We start from the raw sequence: 18,572 nt of genomic DNA, 5'->3' as shown, positions 1-18,572 counted from the left end.
ATTCCTGCCCTGCTTGCGGTGTTCATAATTTTTTGACAGTCAAAAGGTGATGTGTGGAAAGGAGAAACGTAGCCGAGGATAAATGCTAGCAGATGTAAAAAAGCTTTGCTGTAAAGTCAACTATTTTGTGGAAAGGGGTGTAAGCATGGATGTGAAGTAAGGCAAAGATGTGGTGCTGTATAACTATTGTGGGAAAGGGGGTCCAGGAAAAGGGGGCAGCAATGGAGAAAGGATGGAGCCATTTGAGGCAGTAGAAGGCCTTTGGGAGCTAATTTAGTAAAGATATAGCAGTCAGTAAAGGGTCGTGGACAGGGATGTTATTAAAAACAAAGGCAAGGAGGGCCATGGAGAGCTTTAATGGAAAAGTCAACACATTTGTCCTGGACAAGAATAAGGATGGGAAGCCAATGCAGAGGTTTGAATATCACCTGGTCTGAAAAACAAGAATGGTGACTGATTTGGGTAGAGGAGAGAAACATGATGAACAAAGGTCAGAGGGAAGAAAAAGGATCCAGAAGTCAAGGCAGAAGATGACTAGAGCAGATGTTTTTAAATTTTGTCACTCCAAACTGCCTCATATTAAAAACCAGGACAGCCTATACATTAAAGAATAGCACTATGGGTCCGCACAAAACAATGCTGCCCTTTTCCTATATGTCCCATTTGGTATAATTAAGCCACCCACTTAAGGGCCATCCAAAGCAAAACACCATCAAGAATAGATGTCTGCAAAATAAATCAATAGCTTAGATAAGGCTGTCTAAATTATTTGGTGAGAATCACACGAAGGGAACAGGTCAGAATGTCTTCTGTGAAATAGATAATGTCCCACTTTGCAGAAAGTGTGGAATAGGATGTTTAGTATGTACCAGTGCCTTAGGTGATTTTCCATATAGAACTGCTCTGGGAGAACCCACAAGATGTCCTCCGCCTCAGGGGAGAACGACCATTGGTACTTACCCGTGAAGGGTCCTTCTCCTCTGAGGCTTGGAGGACATCTTGGCCCTCCCGGGTCGTCATAACGCGACCACCTTAGGTTATTCTGGGAATTCAATTACTCCCTGTTTGAAGTTTATCTCCTGAATTTTACATAACATTCTTCCTGTTTTTTTCTCATTAATCGTTTGAGCACCAAGTATTGTTATTAGTTAGTTTACTGCTTTCGGAGCACCGAACTGAGCCTGGGTGACTCCCACTAGAGGAAACAGGAAGAAGTTTTTTCAACTTAGTCCTGCCTCCCTGAAGAAGGATGGGAATCACCCACAAGATGTCCTCCAAGCCTCAGAGGAGAAGGACCCTTCACGGGTAAGTACCAATGGTCGCTCTAATTGCTGTCAAGTTAGACTGAAAACTGTTACCTGAAGTTGAAGGGGGGGGGTGTTTTTTCCAGGCCTCACAGAAAGAACCCAAATATACAACAATCTTCACTTTTGAGATGATTAAATTAAAAGCAATGGTCCAATGTGATAGTGACTCAAAAATAATGCCATAAAATCTAGTACAGCAACCGCATGTGGTGAATCCAGATGTTACATGAAACGTTAGCTGCTACCAGGGTAGGGAGAGGGTCTTCCTTATTCAGGTCTGCTTGGCATGTGAACTCCTGGGGTTCTGTAAAATGCGGGTGCTCTCCTCCATATTGCCTCTCAATAAAGAGAGGGAATCTGCCTGCTTACAGTTCCTGCAGTCTTCCCATGATACTGTCTTGTAGTACAGCACCAGGGATACACATGTGCAGAAAATATCATGTCACACATTGTGCTCTATTACATGATACTGGGAAGAAGGAAGGCCTTCTCCCTACCTGGGTAGCAGCCATTCAGCATTCACAAACTCATTGTTTTACCTTTTAGGTAATCTCATCAATTCTTTGTTTCAAGGGGCAGGCACATTAGCATGCCCTCAAGTCCCGTTTTTGCTATAACTAGGCAGCCGCAGCTCCATTGCTCTCTCTGTGTGTGTGTTTTGGGCACCCACTCTGCATCACACCCTCCGATACTTCTGGATTCCTTTCATCTTCTACAGCCTCTGCTCTACGGATTCCTGGTCTTCAGGACAGGTAGCTATCACCCCAGTTGCCCCCTATACTTCCCACTAATCCCTTCATTTCCCAATTGGTCTTGTACATGTGCCGCTCCTTGCGTGCTTTTTGCACGTTAGCCTTATTTTCTGTCAATTAAATCCATTTCTATTTTATTTGGACTGGCTATTTGAGGGCTCTTTAGGGGAAAGAGCTGTAAGGCAGACCCCTGAATCCCGGTGTCAGCGAGGCAGCGGGTCAGTAGTTGGTGATCGTCCGTGTTGAACTCCGCCGACAGGTCTAACAACTTTTCTGAACCGCCCCGATCCAGATGCCTCCGAAGATTGTCCATGGGGGCGACCAGTGCAGCCTCCGTCCCATGGCCTGGTCAAAAGCAGGACTGGAAGGGGTCTAATTTCTACCCTGTATTTTCATCCAGAAGGATTTCTTTAGCAGCTGACTTAAGACACTAAGATGCAATTAACTGGAGGTGCTTTAGTCCTCTCTGATGTACTCAAACCCTAGTTCTCATCGGGTCACTGAGGCTATGTTCCCATCTCCTTCCGTGCCATCTTTGTCCCTTGACTACCAGCAACTGGATGACCAGTTAAGAAGCTGTGCTTCCTCAGGGCTGTGGGTGTTCTTCTCACTGTCCAAGAACAGAGGGAAGGAAGAGCTAGGTGCTTCAGCTGACGTGCAGTGTGATGACAAGTAAACATGCCATCCCTCACCTGCAATCTGAAGCGGTGTAATCCAACAGCGTGAGACCACACAGTTATTCCCAATGTGCAGATCAGTTCTGAGTGAGCCACACATCATCATCATTTATTTGATTTTAAACCACCCTCCCCTGGAAAAACCAGGCTCAGGACAGTATACAAGATAACAAATACAAAATCATTAAACAAATTAAAACAGATAAAAACATGCAGTTTCCTCAATATGAACCTTTGTTATATAGTCTGGAGGCTCATTAAGGCTGGAACATAGAAGTCATATACAGCCATCTACTCCTGGAAGCAAATCAATAATTTCTTTAGTGAAGTACTTCTCCCATTAACACAAGAATACATAGCGCCGTAGTACCTTTATTTAGGACATTTTGTATAATACCTGTCTTAAAGTAAAGGTAAAGGTAAAGGTTTCCTTGCTCGAAAGCCAGTCGAATCCGACTCTAGGGTTGCGGTGCTCATCTCCGTTTCAAAGCCGATGAGCCAGCGCTGTCCAAAGACGTTTCCAGCATGTTTAGCCAGCATGACTAAACACCAAGGCGCACGGAACGCTGTTACCTTCCCACTGAAGTGGTACCTATTTATCTACTTGCAATTTCTTGCTTTCGAACTGCTAGGTTGGCAGGAGAATACCTGTCTTACATTCCAGGAATTTCCATAATTCTTTTTTTAAATTATATGTCTTGCCTTTTTTATCGAAGAGATCTCTGCAATGTAAAGACTTCTTTAAAAAATTGAAAACGGGATTCAGAAGAACTAGCAGATCATGTCAATAGATTGTTATAATACTATAGCTATCTAGCAATTGCAGATTTTTTTAAAAGCCTGAAAGCAGTCCTTCGGTGGTACAGTTGGGAAAATGGCAGCTGTAAGAGGCCAAGGGAAGGTAGATGGCACCAAGGTGGGCAGGACCTTGAATAACATCTTTCGGCTATGCTCCTGCAGAGTGCGGGGGGTTGGACTAGATGACCTGCAAGCTCCCTTCCAATTCTAACATTCTATAATTCTATGAATAATGAGCATCTTCCCTTCCAGACCATCTGATAGTTTTAAATCTGTAATTACTGCTATCTGTTTATTTTCCAAATTTGCACTCCACCTTCCTGCCCTATCAAGGCCACCAGGGTGGCTGTCAGTTAAAGTGAGCATTATAAAAACACAGTATAAAACAATTAAAACCAGAACTAAAGTCCATATATAAAAGCACAGAAAAACTGTAATTAAAACACAGGGCAGGAAGGAGGGATTATTGAGCCAACAGCAGACAAAGCAAAAACGTTTTCACCTGCTTGCAGAAAACAGTGACGGAAGGCAACAGATGAATATCCCTAGGGAGAGAATTTCATAGTTTTTGGTGCCAGAACTAAGAAGGCCCTCTTTTGGTTTGCCACAGACCTAATTTCAGAATGCAGATTACCTGAAGTAGGTCCTCGGAAGATGAACACAGTAAGCTGGTGGACCCATATGGAAGTAGGTGGCATAGTGTTGTTGTTTTTACTGAAGTCTCCAGTGCTTTTAAAAAAAAGAAATATGCAGGGTAAGGTGTCCTGAATGCCTGAAAAGGAATGGGAAGGGGAAGCTGCAAGAGAGAGATATTATTCGTATGTCAGTACTGCGCTATAGCTGTATAATGATATGGCTCCTTATCTGTTTCAATTTTTTTTGTGAGTATTTTGTGTGTGTATGTGTGCCTGGAAGTCATAGCTGATTTCCGGCGACCCCTCGTGGGGCTTGGATGTTTCAGAGAGGTGGCTTGCTATTGTCTACCTCTGCACCAGCCCCAGTATTCCTTGGAGGTTTCCCATCCAAGTACTTACCAGGGTTCGCCAAGATCTGACAAGGTCGGACTTGCCTGGGCTATCGAGGTCAGGGCATCTGTTTCGAATTTTAATAGGATTATTATAGTGCTATAGCATGTGCATGGGGGGGAAAGCAAACAATGGGGCTGGCAAATTGCCATGGCAGCTGTGGCTCTAGTGCCCTTGAAAGCCAATGTGGAGTAGCTCCAGAGCACATGTGGAAAGGAAAAATCAATAAAAAAGAAAAGTTTAAAAATAACCTCCCACATGTGGAAGCTCCATTACCAATATGCATGAGGAATTTGCAGTGGTGATGCACATGTGGAAAGGAAACAAGAAGGAAGCAGATCTCAGGAAAGGGAATTTATCAGTGCCATACTCTGGCCAGCTTTATCATATAGAGGAACGACAGCTGAGAACAATATATTCAATGGCACAACCATAGAAGACCCAACATATGGCTTTCCAGCCTATACCATCTCTTAGAAATGATCAGCAGCAAGCCAACATAGAGAGAAGTGGGTTAGGAGAACAACAATGTTGGGTTCCAAGTCAGGCCTTCCATTTGAGTGTCCAGGGGAGATGCATCACAAAATAACACAGCTGGGGTAGGGGGAGGAATACAGGCTCAGCTTCCTGGAGTGGAAAGGTGCCATCTGGTATGCATTCACTTCAGTGCAAACAAGTCCAGTTAGACGAGGAGGACTGGGTCAAATCTCTGTGGCTTTTCCCTTACCTTTTTACCCCTGTGCTTTATGGATATTAATTCATCTTGAAAGGAAATGCAGCCAGAGAGCTGATGCCCTTCATATTTCTGCAAATGGAGAATAAGTCCAGCTCTTGGATGTCAATGGCTTCAACTCTGTTAAACCACTGCCAGTTTCCATCAGCTTCAGCTCTGAAGCACGAGAGAGGCTGGGCTCTCTTTATGCGGCTTGCTTCCCCCCCCCCTTTCCAGTTGTGTAGGAGAAATATGCTCCTTCTACTAAAATAAGGATTTTCCATGTCATTACTAAAGGAATGAGAGGAGGCAAGTTGGTGCACATTTAATCCTTGCTACATGTACCAAGACATATTTAGTGCTTTTTGAACATTTTTAGATCATCTTTCTAGCTGTTCAGAGAAATTTGCAGTTATGAGGGGGTGGGGGCTGTGAGGACTCAGCAGAAAGAGTAGTCTGCTTTTTCTTGTTATTCCCCTCTCCCCCGATTTCTGTCATCTCCCCTTCTCCTTGGCCTCCTCCCCCTCCTCACTATCACCTCCCCAACCACTACTGTCCCCCACTTCCCACTGCTGTGCCCTCCTTTGTTCTGGCCAGGGCTTTTTTTGTAGAAAAAGCCCAGCAGAAACTCATTAGCATAATAGGCCACACCCAACAGCAGAAACTCAGCAGAAACTGCCTTCCCTTGGCTTGTTTGGGTGCCCCGCAGCTGTGGGGAACCCGGGCAAGACGGCCCTTGGACAGGCCGGGGAAGGTATGGGGAGACATTTAAATGGCCCGCCGTGTTAGCCGAATTGCTCCTGTCCCCTCTGAGCCTTCTCTTTCCCAGGCTAAACAGACCCAACTCCTTCAGCCTTTCCTCATAAGACTTGGATTCCAACCCTCTCGCCATTCTGGTTGCCCTCTTCTGATAGCCCTGGTTCTGGCCGCCACCAAGGCAATGGCTACGGTAACCGGCAATGCCAGCAGAACTCCCGCCATGTTTTCTTCAGTGTCTATGCATGCAGATCACAACTGTTTAAGAGCATTTTTACTCCTGCCCTTTTTGTTTTTTCAGTTTTAGATTTTCTGCAAATCTTAGTTTGTGCTACTCTAAATGGTATCCATGGCTTGCCCATTACAATTCCATGTTCACATAGCGGGCCCCATCTTGGCTATTAGGTACAGTGACTGCTACAAAATGTTACAAATAAGTGATTGCAATAATGACAAAATCAGTAACATCAGTACAGATCAGCAGTACTCTCCAGCAGTAAGCCAAAGGCTAATTCTCGTAAAAAGGATTTTGTGCTCTCACTCAGGATCATCAGGTGGATAGGTAGTTATATCCCTTTTGGTCCTCTTTTTTTTGTGGGGGGGGGGGGGGTTCCCCTATAGACCACTTAGTTCTTGTCTTTAATGTCAGGATTTCCACCCCAAAATAGGCATCAGTTTCCACCCTACTTTCTTTTTCAAGATCCTAACCGAAAAACAGAAAGAGCTTGCTCAGAGCCTTTGTACTATGTAAAAAATTACCAGAAACACCTCATTAATAAAATGAACTGTTTTATAACCTGTTTGTGTCTAAGTTAATTCTTCATTTAAAATCAACTATTTATAACCTGTTTTGTGTAAATTACTTATTCCAACTGAACATAAAACAATTGAAAGAAATTATCTAATTAAACTATTATAACAATAATTAAGCTGAATTACTATTGGAATATACACAGATTTTATATATATGCAGATTTTGGTAGATGCAGATACAAACTATGTAGGACAGTACAGAATTTGTATATGTAATATCAGTCCCATTTTGTATTTCCAGAGGCTTAGTACTGGCAGCACAGCCACTGCATTTTCTTATTGGCTCTGTACCTGCAGTTGAAGACTGAAAAATAATTTGGCCATTGAATACTTCTGGCAGGAGAGGATAAATCTTGGAGTTTCCAGAGCAGTGCCTAGAAAGGTCCATTTTTAACTCATGCCAGATTTTTTAAAAAATTCATTTAATAAGACTTCCAGGAAACATGGCAATCTGATAAGGAGCCTTTTTAAAGGCTCCAGTCCTTTCTCGCTGTGGGGCGAACAACACCAGGAAAGGATGGAATTTAATTCTCTATCCTTGCCTCTCCCCCATGGGGGAGACCCAACTGACAGGTGAACCCAGGGGGTACTTGATAAGTCAGGTTTCGACCTGGGTTCTGGAAATATCATTGAGATAAGGAGGGCTTTTTACCGATAATTCAGCCAACCCCAACCAATCTTTATCTTTTCTTTTTTTTCCCTAAACAAATCTGGATTCAGTAATCTTCGCAATATTTTGGACTTCCGGAACTGTGATATTTTGGATATTTTTGGATTTCCGGAATTGTGATCATAATTGAAAAGACGGGCAGTATCCCAACAGCATTTGAAGTCAGCTTCCAATATATAGTGACCTTTGTTTGAAGCGATTCAGTGTTTCAGCTGTGACATGATGCAGCAGGGATTAATAAAACTCAGTTTTGCCAGACAATCAGCTCATCAGAAAGACAAGATTTATTTATTTTCCTCTGTTATATATTTTCCTATTTGGAAATGTAACATTCTTCAGAATGAAAACATCATAAAAACATGGGGGGGTCCTGAAGAAGAAGAAGCTAAGATGCTTCTTTTTCCCTCTGTTTCCTTGTTGCTCCCCTCCCTTTCTCCTTCCCCTTTCCCCCTCTTTTCATTTATCACCTCTCTCCCCTGCTTTACTATATTATAATTTTAATGGGGGGGTTGTTCTGTTGGTGATAGATAGATGTTTGTGATTTAATGATTAGAATGATCAGAAGATAAGATACCTTTCTAATCTAGACTATATTCAGAACATTAATTACTTGCTACATGTAGCCCTTTTTAATAAAAACTGTAGATAATATCATTTTCATTCTAATGTAAATATACTTTAGTTGAGTTATTTAAATAGTATAAACTTTGATTGTTGCGCATTTGATATATGCATAGAAAATAGTATATGGGAATATATGGAAAGTATGTACAATATTTTTACATATAGAAGAGTGTAAAAAACTAAAATGGCAAAAGGGACATGTCAGAGACAAAAAGGAGTACAGATGAAACAGATGAGGACTAGAGAACTGAAGAAACGGTGAAATAATTATCATAAAAAATACAATTTGAAGAAAGAATTCAAAAGACCATTCAAATTCAGAATATCCAGAGTATTCAGATAAATATTCAAGAATCTGAGGAAAGAGCCCAGAAGAACATTTAAGAAGGAACATTTATGTCAAGCGATATCAGCTGGACTATCAGAAATTAATTTAAAATTACAAGAACAAACACAAGAAATTATAAAAATCAAAAAGAAGCCCAAAAAATGACACACATTTAGAAAGGCAAGATCTTTAGTAGCTCAAACCAAACTCTGAAGAAGAAACAAGCATAGAAAAGAATAAGTTGGACATGGCAACAACATCAGGGCAAAATGGATAAATTAAAAATTGTATCAATAAATATCAATAGACTGAGTTCTTCAAAATGCACAAAAATCTTCAATCAACTGAAAAAACAACACACTGATATATTATGTTTACAAGAGACTCATATAAACAAGAAATACCAACATATTTTAAACACTAAAAACATTAGACTACATATCATGCATCAGCACAAAATAAAAAAATGTGGAGTAGCCATTTATATAAACAACCCACAATTAGGAGTACCAGAAGAATTAAGAGATTCAGATGGAAGATACCTAATTTTTAAAATGAGACTCCCGAAAGGCGAAATATGCACGATAGCAACAATATATGCACCAAATGAGGCCAAAGTTTATTTTTTTGAGATTTTTTTCCAAACTATGCTAGATTTCCAAGATGAGGAAATAATGATTCTTGGAGATATGGAGTACTAGACCCCCCCCCAAAAAAAAGACAGATTAAGGGATATTAAAGGCGAGTAATTACCTAAAAATGTCCTTCAATATATGGATATGCTGGAATGAGAAGACTCCTGGAGGACCAAACATCTAAAGGGCAGAGACTTTACCTTCTTTTTAGACAGATATCAAACATATTCAAGAATAGACATGTGTTGGATATCAAAAAGTTTGACAATTTAGAAAAAGTAAAGATTCAACCAAAGATATTTGCAGACCATAATCCCATAAAAGTAGTCTTGCAATGGAATAGAGAATCAAGAAGAAGATGGAGATCAAATGATACTCTTTTACTACAAGACGATGCAGTAAATAAGTGTAAAAAAGATTTGGAAGAGTTTTTTTTTTTAATAAACAGCACAGAAGGAATGTCTCCAACTACAATTTGGGAAGCAAGTAAAGCTTTTATCAGAGGAATTCTACTAGCAGCCACTGCTTTAAAAAAAGCAAGAAAGATTAGGTCAAACTAAAACAGTAACAGGAAAAAATCAGAGATTGGAACAAGAACATAAAAACAATTATAATACAAATCACTAGCAGAGATTAAACTATTAAAAACCAATTAGCAGAGATGAAACTATTAAAAACCAATTAGATATATTAGAAGTAGAAGAGGTACAGAAAAAAATTAAAATTTCTTAAAGATATTTTGAACATGCAAATAAACCTGGCAGGTATCTGACGTATTGTCTCAAGATGGAAAGAGAAAAAAGACTAACAACAGGTGCAAAGAAAGGAGACCAAATTACATATACAGAAAAAGAAATACAGTCTTGAATCCCAAAAAATCATTGCAATATGTAATTGAACATATCAGAGGATTTGAATCCCTACCAGGCTATTAAATTAACAAGAAGAAAAAATTATAAAGAGCACAAAGTGCTCAACAGCCACCAACACAATTAAATATTTAGGAATAAACGTGACTGGGCAAAACTGTAATCTTTTAAAAAAATAGCTATCAGAAGATTTGGAAATTTATTCAAGCAGATTTATTAACATGGAAAAAATAAAATCTCATGGCTAGGAAATGAATGTGCTGCCAGAACTAAACTTTTTGGTCCAAATGTTACCCATATACATAGAAGAAAGGATATTGAAAGAGTGACAACGACAGATAAATGAATTTATATGGAATGGCGAAAAACCAAGAATAAGCTTCAAAATATTACAAGATGAGAAAAAAGAGGAGGTTTAGCAGTCCCAAATATAAAATTATATTACTAAGCAGCAGGTTTGGTATGGAATGTCGACTAGATTAAAAACCCAAGACAAAGAATGGTAAAATTAGGATCAGCAGATCTTGATGAAGGCCTACACAATTACTTCTGGATTAAGAAATCAACTAAAAAGATCATAATACAAGAAAGAAGTCATGAAATCAGAGATGGACTTTTGAGAATATGGTTTATATGCCAGAATTTATTGAGTCCCTCAAACTCCTCATTTATGTCTCTAATAGAAGTTCATCATTATAAGAATATAAGAAATAACAATGATTTTTTAATTTATGGCATGATGATAAACACTCAGGGGAAAATTAAGTCTTGGCAAGATATTAAAGATGAAGGTGTAAACATTCAATGGCTGATATATTAACAGTCTCAGGACTAAGGGAGATCATGCATATTGAAGGTGGAGTTCTAAGTGATGCGACTGAATTTGAGCAGCTGATTATAAAATAAAAAAAGCATTTACTATGATGGATATATAAGATTTTACTCCAGCTAGAAACAGAAGATGAACAAGTGAAAAAATATATGATTAAGAGGATGCAAAACAGGTATCTGTGCAACTCTGGGAATGACTACAGGGAAAAGATATCAAATTTACTGTCAGCCAGACACTAAGAAAAAAATGGTACAAAATGTTTTTCAGATAGTATATGACTCCAAAGGACATTGAGAAAGCATATAAAAACAACAAAGAAAAATGCTGGAAATGTCAAGACATAGATAGAACCTTCTTTCATATGTGGTGGACTTGTAAAAAAGCAAAATGTTATTGGAAAGAAATACACAAAAAAATGCAGAATATATTAAAGTTTAAATTCCCAGTGGAAGCTAAGAGCATGCTATTAGGTGTTCTGCCTAACACATTGCCAATTTTTTTAGAAGAGGTATTCAAATACATGGTGGCAGTGGCTAGAACTATTTATGCAGCAAACTAGATGTCTGTCCACGTTCAGAAGAATGGGAAGATAAACTTGCAGAATATGCAGTAATGAGAAAATTAACAACCTATTTGAGAAACAGGTATGTTAGAAATCTGAGGAAAGTTGGAGTTATGTGTATTATGGTAGCAGAAGACAAACTTAAAGTGAAAAAATATCATATACGGATACATGGTAATAAAATAGAAGTAGAATTAAAATCTCTTCCAAACGTAATATCCCAAATATAAATGGGTTCTCTATATGAAATATATAATAGACTTTCTTTTACACCGTAATATACTGCTTTTCTATTAATGGTTCTAATTAATATGTAGAAGTGGCAAAAATATGTTGAATACATAGTAGTAATGAAACCAGTGTAGCCAAAATAGATTAGTTATGAAGTTTGAAACTTAAACTTAAAATGATGAATACAACTGTACTCCAACAGAAATAAGAATTATTGTATTTTATAGATAATAGCTTAAGCATTATAATGAAGGGAATGGAAGGTAAATTATTCTCTATCCTATACATTATGTACTACATGATTGTCTTCGACAAATGTGATTGTGTTGTATAACCTATTGTCTGTCTTTCCCTTTTCTTTTCTGTACCCTCACTGTTGTGGTACATGTGAGCAGATGTCATGCATGCTCTGACCAGGTTCAGACTGTGGAAGTTGCCCTAGCATTGGGAATCTGTCCCTGTTATTGAAATGATGGGCACTTCTTGTTGAAACGGAGTCTGAAGTTTTGTCTACCTTCTGCTTTGCTTTTCTTTGTTTGGTTTTTCCACCAGGAGGTCCTGAGATCAAAACCTCTGTTCCCTGCCTCCCCTTTAGCCCCATCAGCTACCAGCATGTCGCTTGCACAAAGAAGGTGCAAGTACATCTGTGTTGTCACCCTAAAAACCGATTTGCATCTCTCAGCTAAATTTCCTTGAAAACACTTGCATTACTTGACTATTTATAGCTTGCTGCGATTGCCCAGTGAAATCAAGCTCCTTTCTCCAGACAGAAATTCAATCAAGGCTGGAATAAATTGCAGGGGAATTTCTTTTCAAAATGGCACGGGAGCTCAGACCTACAAATTAAACTGTGCACTTGTAGCTCTTTGGCTTTGTGTGCAGAAACAAGCTGGGGGAGAGACATACAGAAGCTTTCAGAGCCCCCCCCCCCTTCAGAGAGGGCTTTGGGGGAAACAAAGGGGAGAGCATTGTGTTCTTTCAACAGACTTTGTACAAGCCGCCAGCATTCTAGTTGGCAAAATGGAACACCGTGAATAGCAAGTTCAGGAAGTCAAGGTCTGCCTGCATACACATCAAGTAAAGCATGTATGCTCAGTGTATGGCTTTGTGGAGGAAATTTGTACATGACACAGGAGCAGATTAAATGCTGCAGAACAAACCTATTGAGCAGGGTTCTCCCGTTCTAAGTATTCAGCCTTGGAATAAAGCTGCCTTGCTCAGGATCATGTCTTGGGGCACAGAGCCAATTATACATATAAGCCAGTTTCGAGCTTATGGCAGCCAATGTGAAATATACTGGGTTCAGACAAGTTCAGGTGATCAGCTCATAGTTTATTAGTGATTCAGCAAGAGAAAGAAGACTGAGAAACCCCTGGCTGAAGCCGGGTATTTATGCCTGAAAAAGGTTACACCCAAAACACTCCCCACTCCCAACTATAGGCTATTTACACTACATTGTTTCCCAGTTGGGTTACTCTAGGATCCATGTCACCCTACTGGTCCATTCTAGGATCCTAGCAAGCTATTGTTATGCATCCTCAAGCTAAGTCCTTTTGCAAGTACAGTTCAGGCTCAATATATAACACCCCTCACCATGAAAGTTCAGAGCCTCTTCAACTGACAAAGTCCTTTAAGTAGGCTGGCCTGCATCGCTCACAGTTCGAGCGGCGGGATTCCGACAACCTGGGACAGAGTCAGATGGTCCCACCGGGGAACTGCTGGGTGGTGGCGCCGTAGGTGATATCTCGGGGTTGCCTGCACTTTCAGATGGTGGCTCGCTGGCTATTGGTTGTTCGCTGGCTGTAGGTGGGTCCCTCTTGGCCTACGGTTCAGGGGGTTTGGCAGCTCCTCCTCACTGTTCTCCAGGACCATTGCAGGCGGACTTGGTTCTGCTGGAAGGAGCCGGCGGCGGAGCTGGTCAGTGTGCCTCTGGAGCAGCTGGCCGTCTTCTGTGGACATCTCGTATGATAGGGGCCCTGTTACTCTGATAATCCTGGCAGGAACCCATGCTGGGCCTCTGGCAAAACTCCGGGCATAGACGGAGTCGCCGGGGAAGAATCCATGGGGTGCTGTTTGACTCTTGGGGTCAGGGCTGTATTCTGGAGTGTGGTCTGGGTGTAGACAGTCTAGCCGGGTTGTGAGGCGTCGGCCCACGAGGAGTTCTGCGGGGCTGTGGCCGTCCGAAGAGGAAGGCCGCTAGTCGGTGGTCCCAGTCTCCTTGGATGATCTGGCAGAGGTATTCCTTCGTTGTCCTCACCATCCGCTCTACCTGTCCGTTGGTTGCTAGGTTGGAAGGGAGCTGAGCGGATGTGCTGGATGGCATAGGAGCCCATGCACTCCTGAAACTCGGCCGAGGTGAAGGCTGTCCCGTTGTCTGTTATGACAGTGTCGGGTATGCCATGGGGGCGGTGTTGGGTATGCCATGGGTGCTAAAGATCTGCAAGAGGGCACGAATGGCAGCTCGGGATGAGGTGACGGGGACCGGTACCACTTCCAACCATTTGGTGTAAGAGTCCACCGCAATGAAGAAGATCTGTCCCTGGAAGGCCCCCGCAAAGTCGAGATGAAGCCGGGCCCATGGCTTGTGGGAGGACTCCCACTGATGCACCGGGGCCCTGGGGGGATCCGGCTGGGACTCTTGGCATGGCTGGCAGCACTTTACACAGTCCTCAATTTCGCTGTCCATGTCTGGCCATCAGACATAGCTGCGGGCCAGCACCTTTATCCGCACAATTCCTGGGTGTGTTTCAGGTAGTGTGGCTAGTACTTGCTGGAGCAACGGTGCTGGCACCACCACCCTGCTCCCCCACAACAGGCAACCCTTGTGCGCAGACAGCTCATCCTGGCAGGAGGAGAATGCAGTGAATTTGGGGCCCACCCGGCCAGTGGGCCATCCCCTCCCCACTCAGTCCAAAACACTGGAGAGGACACGGTCTCTGGCGGTGCAGCGTGCTATGTTGGAGACCAGTAGGGGACGGTCGGGGAGGGCCTCAAGGAGCAGAATGTGATGCGCCGAGGCCAGGTCGCAGGTGGGGAGCGGCAGCTTGCTTAGGGTATCAGCATGGCCCATGGCCTTCCCGGGACTGGTAGACGAGTGCGTACTGCTAACCAGACAGGAAAATCGACCAGCGCAGCACCCTGGGGGACAGCATCTGCGGCGTCTGGCGGTCCGGGGCCAGTACGCCCAGCAGTGGCTTGTGGTCGGTCGTGATGGTGAAGGGCCACCCGTAGATATAATCGTGGATTTTCTTGATGGCTGCCACTATTGCCAGAGCCTCTCTGTCGATCTGAGCGTAATTTCTCTCTGCCAAGGACAAGGGGCGGGAATAATACACCATGTGAACCTCTCTGCCATCAGGAAGCCGTCAGGAGCTATACTCCCCCACCATTTGTTTTTGAGTTATCACAATGCAGGAAAAACTTTTCACTAACTTCTTAAGCACTCACCCTATGCCCATTATGGGCAGGATGGAGGAACTTAATTGGGACAAACTCATTCTTTGTCTCAAAATACCAGAATGAAAAGGTCATCCACCAAAAATGATTAGCAGTGTGATCGGGAAAGGCAAAACTAAGTACTTGTTCACACAACACAGGGAGCAAACCTAAGTAGGTCTACTTGGAAGTAAGTCTTGTGTTATTCAGTGGGGCTTACCCACAGGAATGTGCCTTTGGGATGACAGCCTCACTAGAATTCCACAGGGTAGTAGAAAAGGAAATGAAAAAAAAGAATGTTAAAATGTTTGAGGGTAAAGCCATGAAAGCCAACTACAAAAATTCACCATATATGTACAATATCTGCACGCCTATTCTTAAGTTTCAAGTGCCTTAATTAATCATTCTTCTGCTAAGTGTTTTTCATCTTATGTGTCATCAGGAAACCTTGATTACAAAATGTTATCAATATGTATCCTCTGCTTTTTTATGTATCCTCTTCCTCTTCAGATGATTTACTGTAAATTTTTCCTAACGTTGCAGTGTCTTATCTTGCTACTGGCAGGGGGATCTTCACTCCTCTCCAGGAACTTCTGCTGCGCGCATGAAATGATGACATCACCCATAAGTGACATCACCACCCCACTGACATTGCATGGTGCCGCTCACAGTTTTAGGCAAAACTTTATGGTTTTGAGCCCAAATTTACCATAGAGTTTTGCCCAAACTGCAATGTCAGTGGCATGATGACGTCACCTCTGGGTGATGTTATTGCACTGCATTTGGGGGCCTTTGCGGGCAGGGAGGAGCCTGCAAAAGTGGGGGAAACCCCGCCCGGACTGGGGGGCTGGCAACCCTAACTTGTCCCCGTTTCTTTCCCCCCTAAATTTAGAACCATTTCCCACTAAACTTAACCATGGCTAGCACCATTCAGCAAGCAAGCATTTCTCAATTAGTGCTCCAGTATTGTCACAGTGAGTCATTGCTCTCAACCTTGTATGTTAGACAGGCAGGTGTCTGATCTGTAGATACTGAATTTCATTTTCTGCAGCTCACTTCTGTACACAGTAGCACCTGGCAGTTAATAATCAGGCAGTTCTCAGAATTCACGTGGCTGTGTAATATTGACCGCAGCTTGCATCAAATCCTTGACAGAGGTGCGATTATGGCTGCTGAACACAGTCACCACTGTGGCCTCTTGTAAAACATGAAAGTAAGATTTACAGTGATTAACCGTATCATCTTTTGAGGACTCCATTTGTATTGTTTGAAAACTGTAACACTTTAATGTTTCAGAAATCTTTGGTTCATACAGCCTTTGAATACTGAAAGTAATTCCTTTTCGTCCATCCCTTTCTTCTGTTTAGGCCTGCCTTATGGATGGGAAGAGGCTTATACAGCAGATGGAATCAAATACTTCATCAAGTGAGTATTTCCATCAAATTTCTGAACACAGATAATAGCACATAATCTGGAAGACAACAGACAAAGATTTAGATGCTGAGTAGCATCCCCCCCAAAAAAAAGAAATAAAGCTTGAAATCTTCTAAGCAATATCTAGCTCAAAGATTTATAATCTGAAATGCCATTTTAAATTAATGCAGTCACTAGTGTTTCTGATATTTGCACCCAACTAACAAAAGCACCCACTATTCCACACACTCTCTGCAAGATCACAGCCCTGCATATGTATAGGATTAGCGGTGCCTTTCTCTAGGATTAGATATTGATAGGAATGAAATTAGCAGCACAGTCCTAAACAAGTGCACCATTCTAAAAATTCTACTTGGCGAGCTACTGGCATTAAAGTTGTGAGCAAGTGATTTGGCTACTGCATAAATTAGTTTGCTCTGGAGCCCTCCTTCCTGAGCCAAGACAAAAATCTGTGAGCTGGAGGCTAAAAAACTGTGAGCTGGCTCAGACTAACTCAGCTTAGAGGGAACACTGCTGCCCACCTGGATTTGGCCTACGGCTGCCCACCTGGATTACTTGAGTTGTAAGTCATAACAATATACCAGCTAACTCGATGAAACTTCTTTTAGACATGACACACCAGTAAGCTTATTTTGAAACTCCAAATTAAAACCACTCAGAACAGCATCTTGCTTATTTCCAGTATTTCCCTGGTTAAAGTGTTGTCTGAGAATCGGAAAATATGGATTTAAATGTGATAACCTGAAAATGTGGATTTAAAATGTTATAGGCTAAACATTCAGATTTGCAGAGTTGCGCTGGAATAAAATTGGAATCCTACCAAAGCAAGATTCCTGTTGCTAAAGGGCATCTGATGAAGGGAGTGTTGATTCTCGAAAGCTCATACCCCGAAAATCTCGCTGGTCTCTGAGGTGCTGCTGGACTCAAATCTAGCTGTTCTACTGCAGACCTACACTGCTACTCTCTGAAACCATTGCTAAATGTGAAGTCTTGATTTTAAATTCTTTAGCATTGCGTGATGCTCTGGTCCCAGTGGAATATCCTTTCAGCAGTGATGCACTGACAGCTCTCTTTTTTATAACACAACCCCAGGAGTAAGTTGGTAATGTGCATGTGTTGCATGGGACTGAATCACAGTGCTCTGACAGTTTCATCTTTGTTAATCTGTAGCAATAGAACAAAATTAGCATCTGTAATGAGGAGCTGGGGTGGCTCAAGTGGTTAAGACGCTGAACTGCAGGCTGTGGAAGGTCAGTAGTTCAGCAGTTCGAAACCCGAGTGCCGCATGACGGAGTGAGCGCCCGTCTCTAGTTCCAGCTCCTGCCAACCTAGCAGTTCGAAAGCAAGAAATTGCAAGTAGATAAATAGGTACCACTTCAGTGGGAAGGTAACAGCGTTCCGTGCGCCTTGGTGTTTAGTCATGCCGGCCACATGACCACGGAAACGTCTTCGGACAGCGCTGGCTCTTCGGCTTTGAAACGGAGATGAGCACCGCAACCCTAGAGTCGGACTCGACTGGCTTTCGAGCAAGGGAACCTTTACCTTTCCCTAATGAGATAATACTCCTATCCCCCTGTTAAGCTGTGGGGGTCCATTGTCCACTATTTGTTAATGGATTCTAATTCAGCAGTCTCATATTGTAATCTCCTTTTGAAGTCTCTCTTAGGAGAACTGCTAATGTTAGGTCAGCAGTGGAATGCCCTGGAAGATTAAACTATTATCCCACTGGTATCTTGAATATAATGATTTTTAATGTCAGATATACGTCTGTAGATTTAGGTGGATAGCTGTGTTGGTCTGAATCAGCAGAACAATGTTTTGAGTCCTGTGGCACATTTAAGACCAACAAAGTTTTATTCTAGGTATAAGTGAGACCAGGACATGTAGGGGGATGAGGTGATAGAGTGCTCCCTGCAAACAGAAAGCCGGCACGCTAATCAAAGACAGGGCTTTCTTATAGTTGTGCTCGGTGTGGGGAGGTGTTTTTTTATAGGAAGGAACCATTGAAGCTCGAATCCTCTGCTTGCATGCTGAAGTAGCACAGTCTGTTTCCATCCAATGACCATCTCATTCATGTGTGAATGTGGCCTAACAATGCTGGTTTGTCCTTTT

The 18,572-nt window shown here is 42.1% G+C and overlaps 1 protein-coding gene across 1 annotated transcript in view; it reads left to right on the top strand.

The window, feature by feature from the left end:
* The window catches only part of STXBP4 (syntaxin binding protein 4), a 210,631-nt gene that overhangs the window by 158,394 nt on the left and 33,665 nt on the right, over positions 1 to 18,572 (top strand). Inside the window, exon 22 of the mRNA XM_015429546.1 lies at positions 16,394 to 16,451. Coding sequence (XP_015285032.1) covers positions 16,394 to 16,451 — 58 coding nt within the window. The remainder of the gene's footprint in view (positions 1 to 16,393; positions 16,452 to 18,572) is intronic.

This window comes from Gekko japonicus, unplaced genomic scaffold (assembly GCF_001447785.1).
Source record: "Gekko japonicus isolate JY-2015 unplaced genomic scaffold, Gekko_japonicus_V1.1 scaffold340, whole genome shotgun sequence".
Lineage (NCBI taxonomy): Eukaryota > Metazoa > Chordata > Lepidosauria > Squamata > Gekkonidae > Gekko > Gekko japonicus.
Note: the sequence above shows the minus strand (reverse complement) of the source record. Positions and strands in the feature narration are given on the sequence as shown.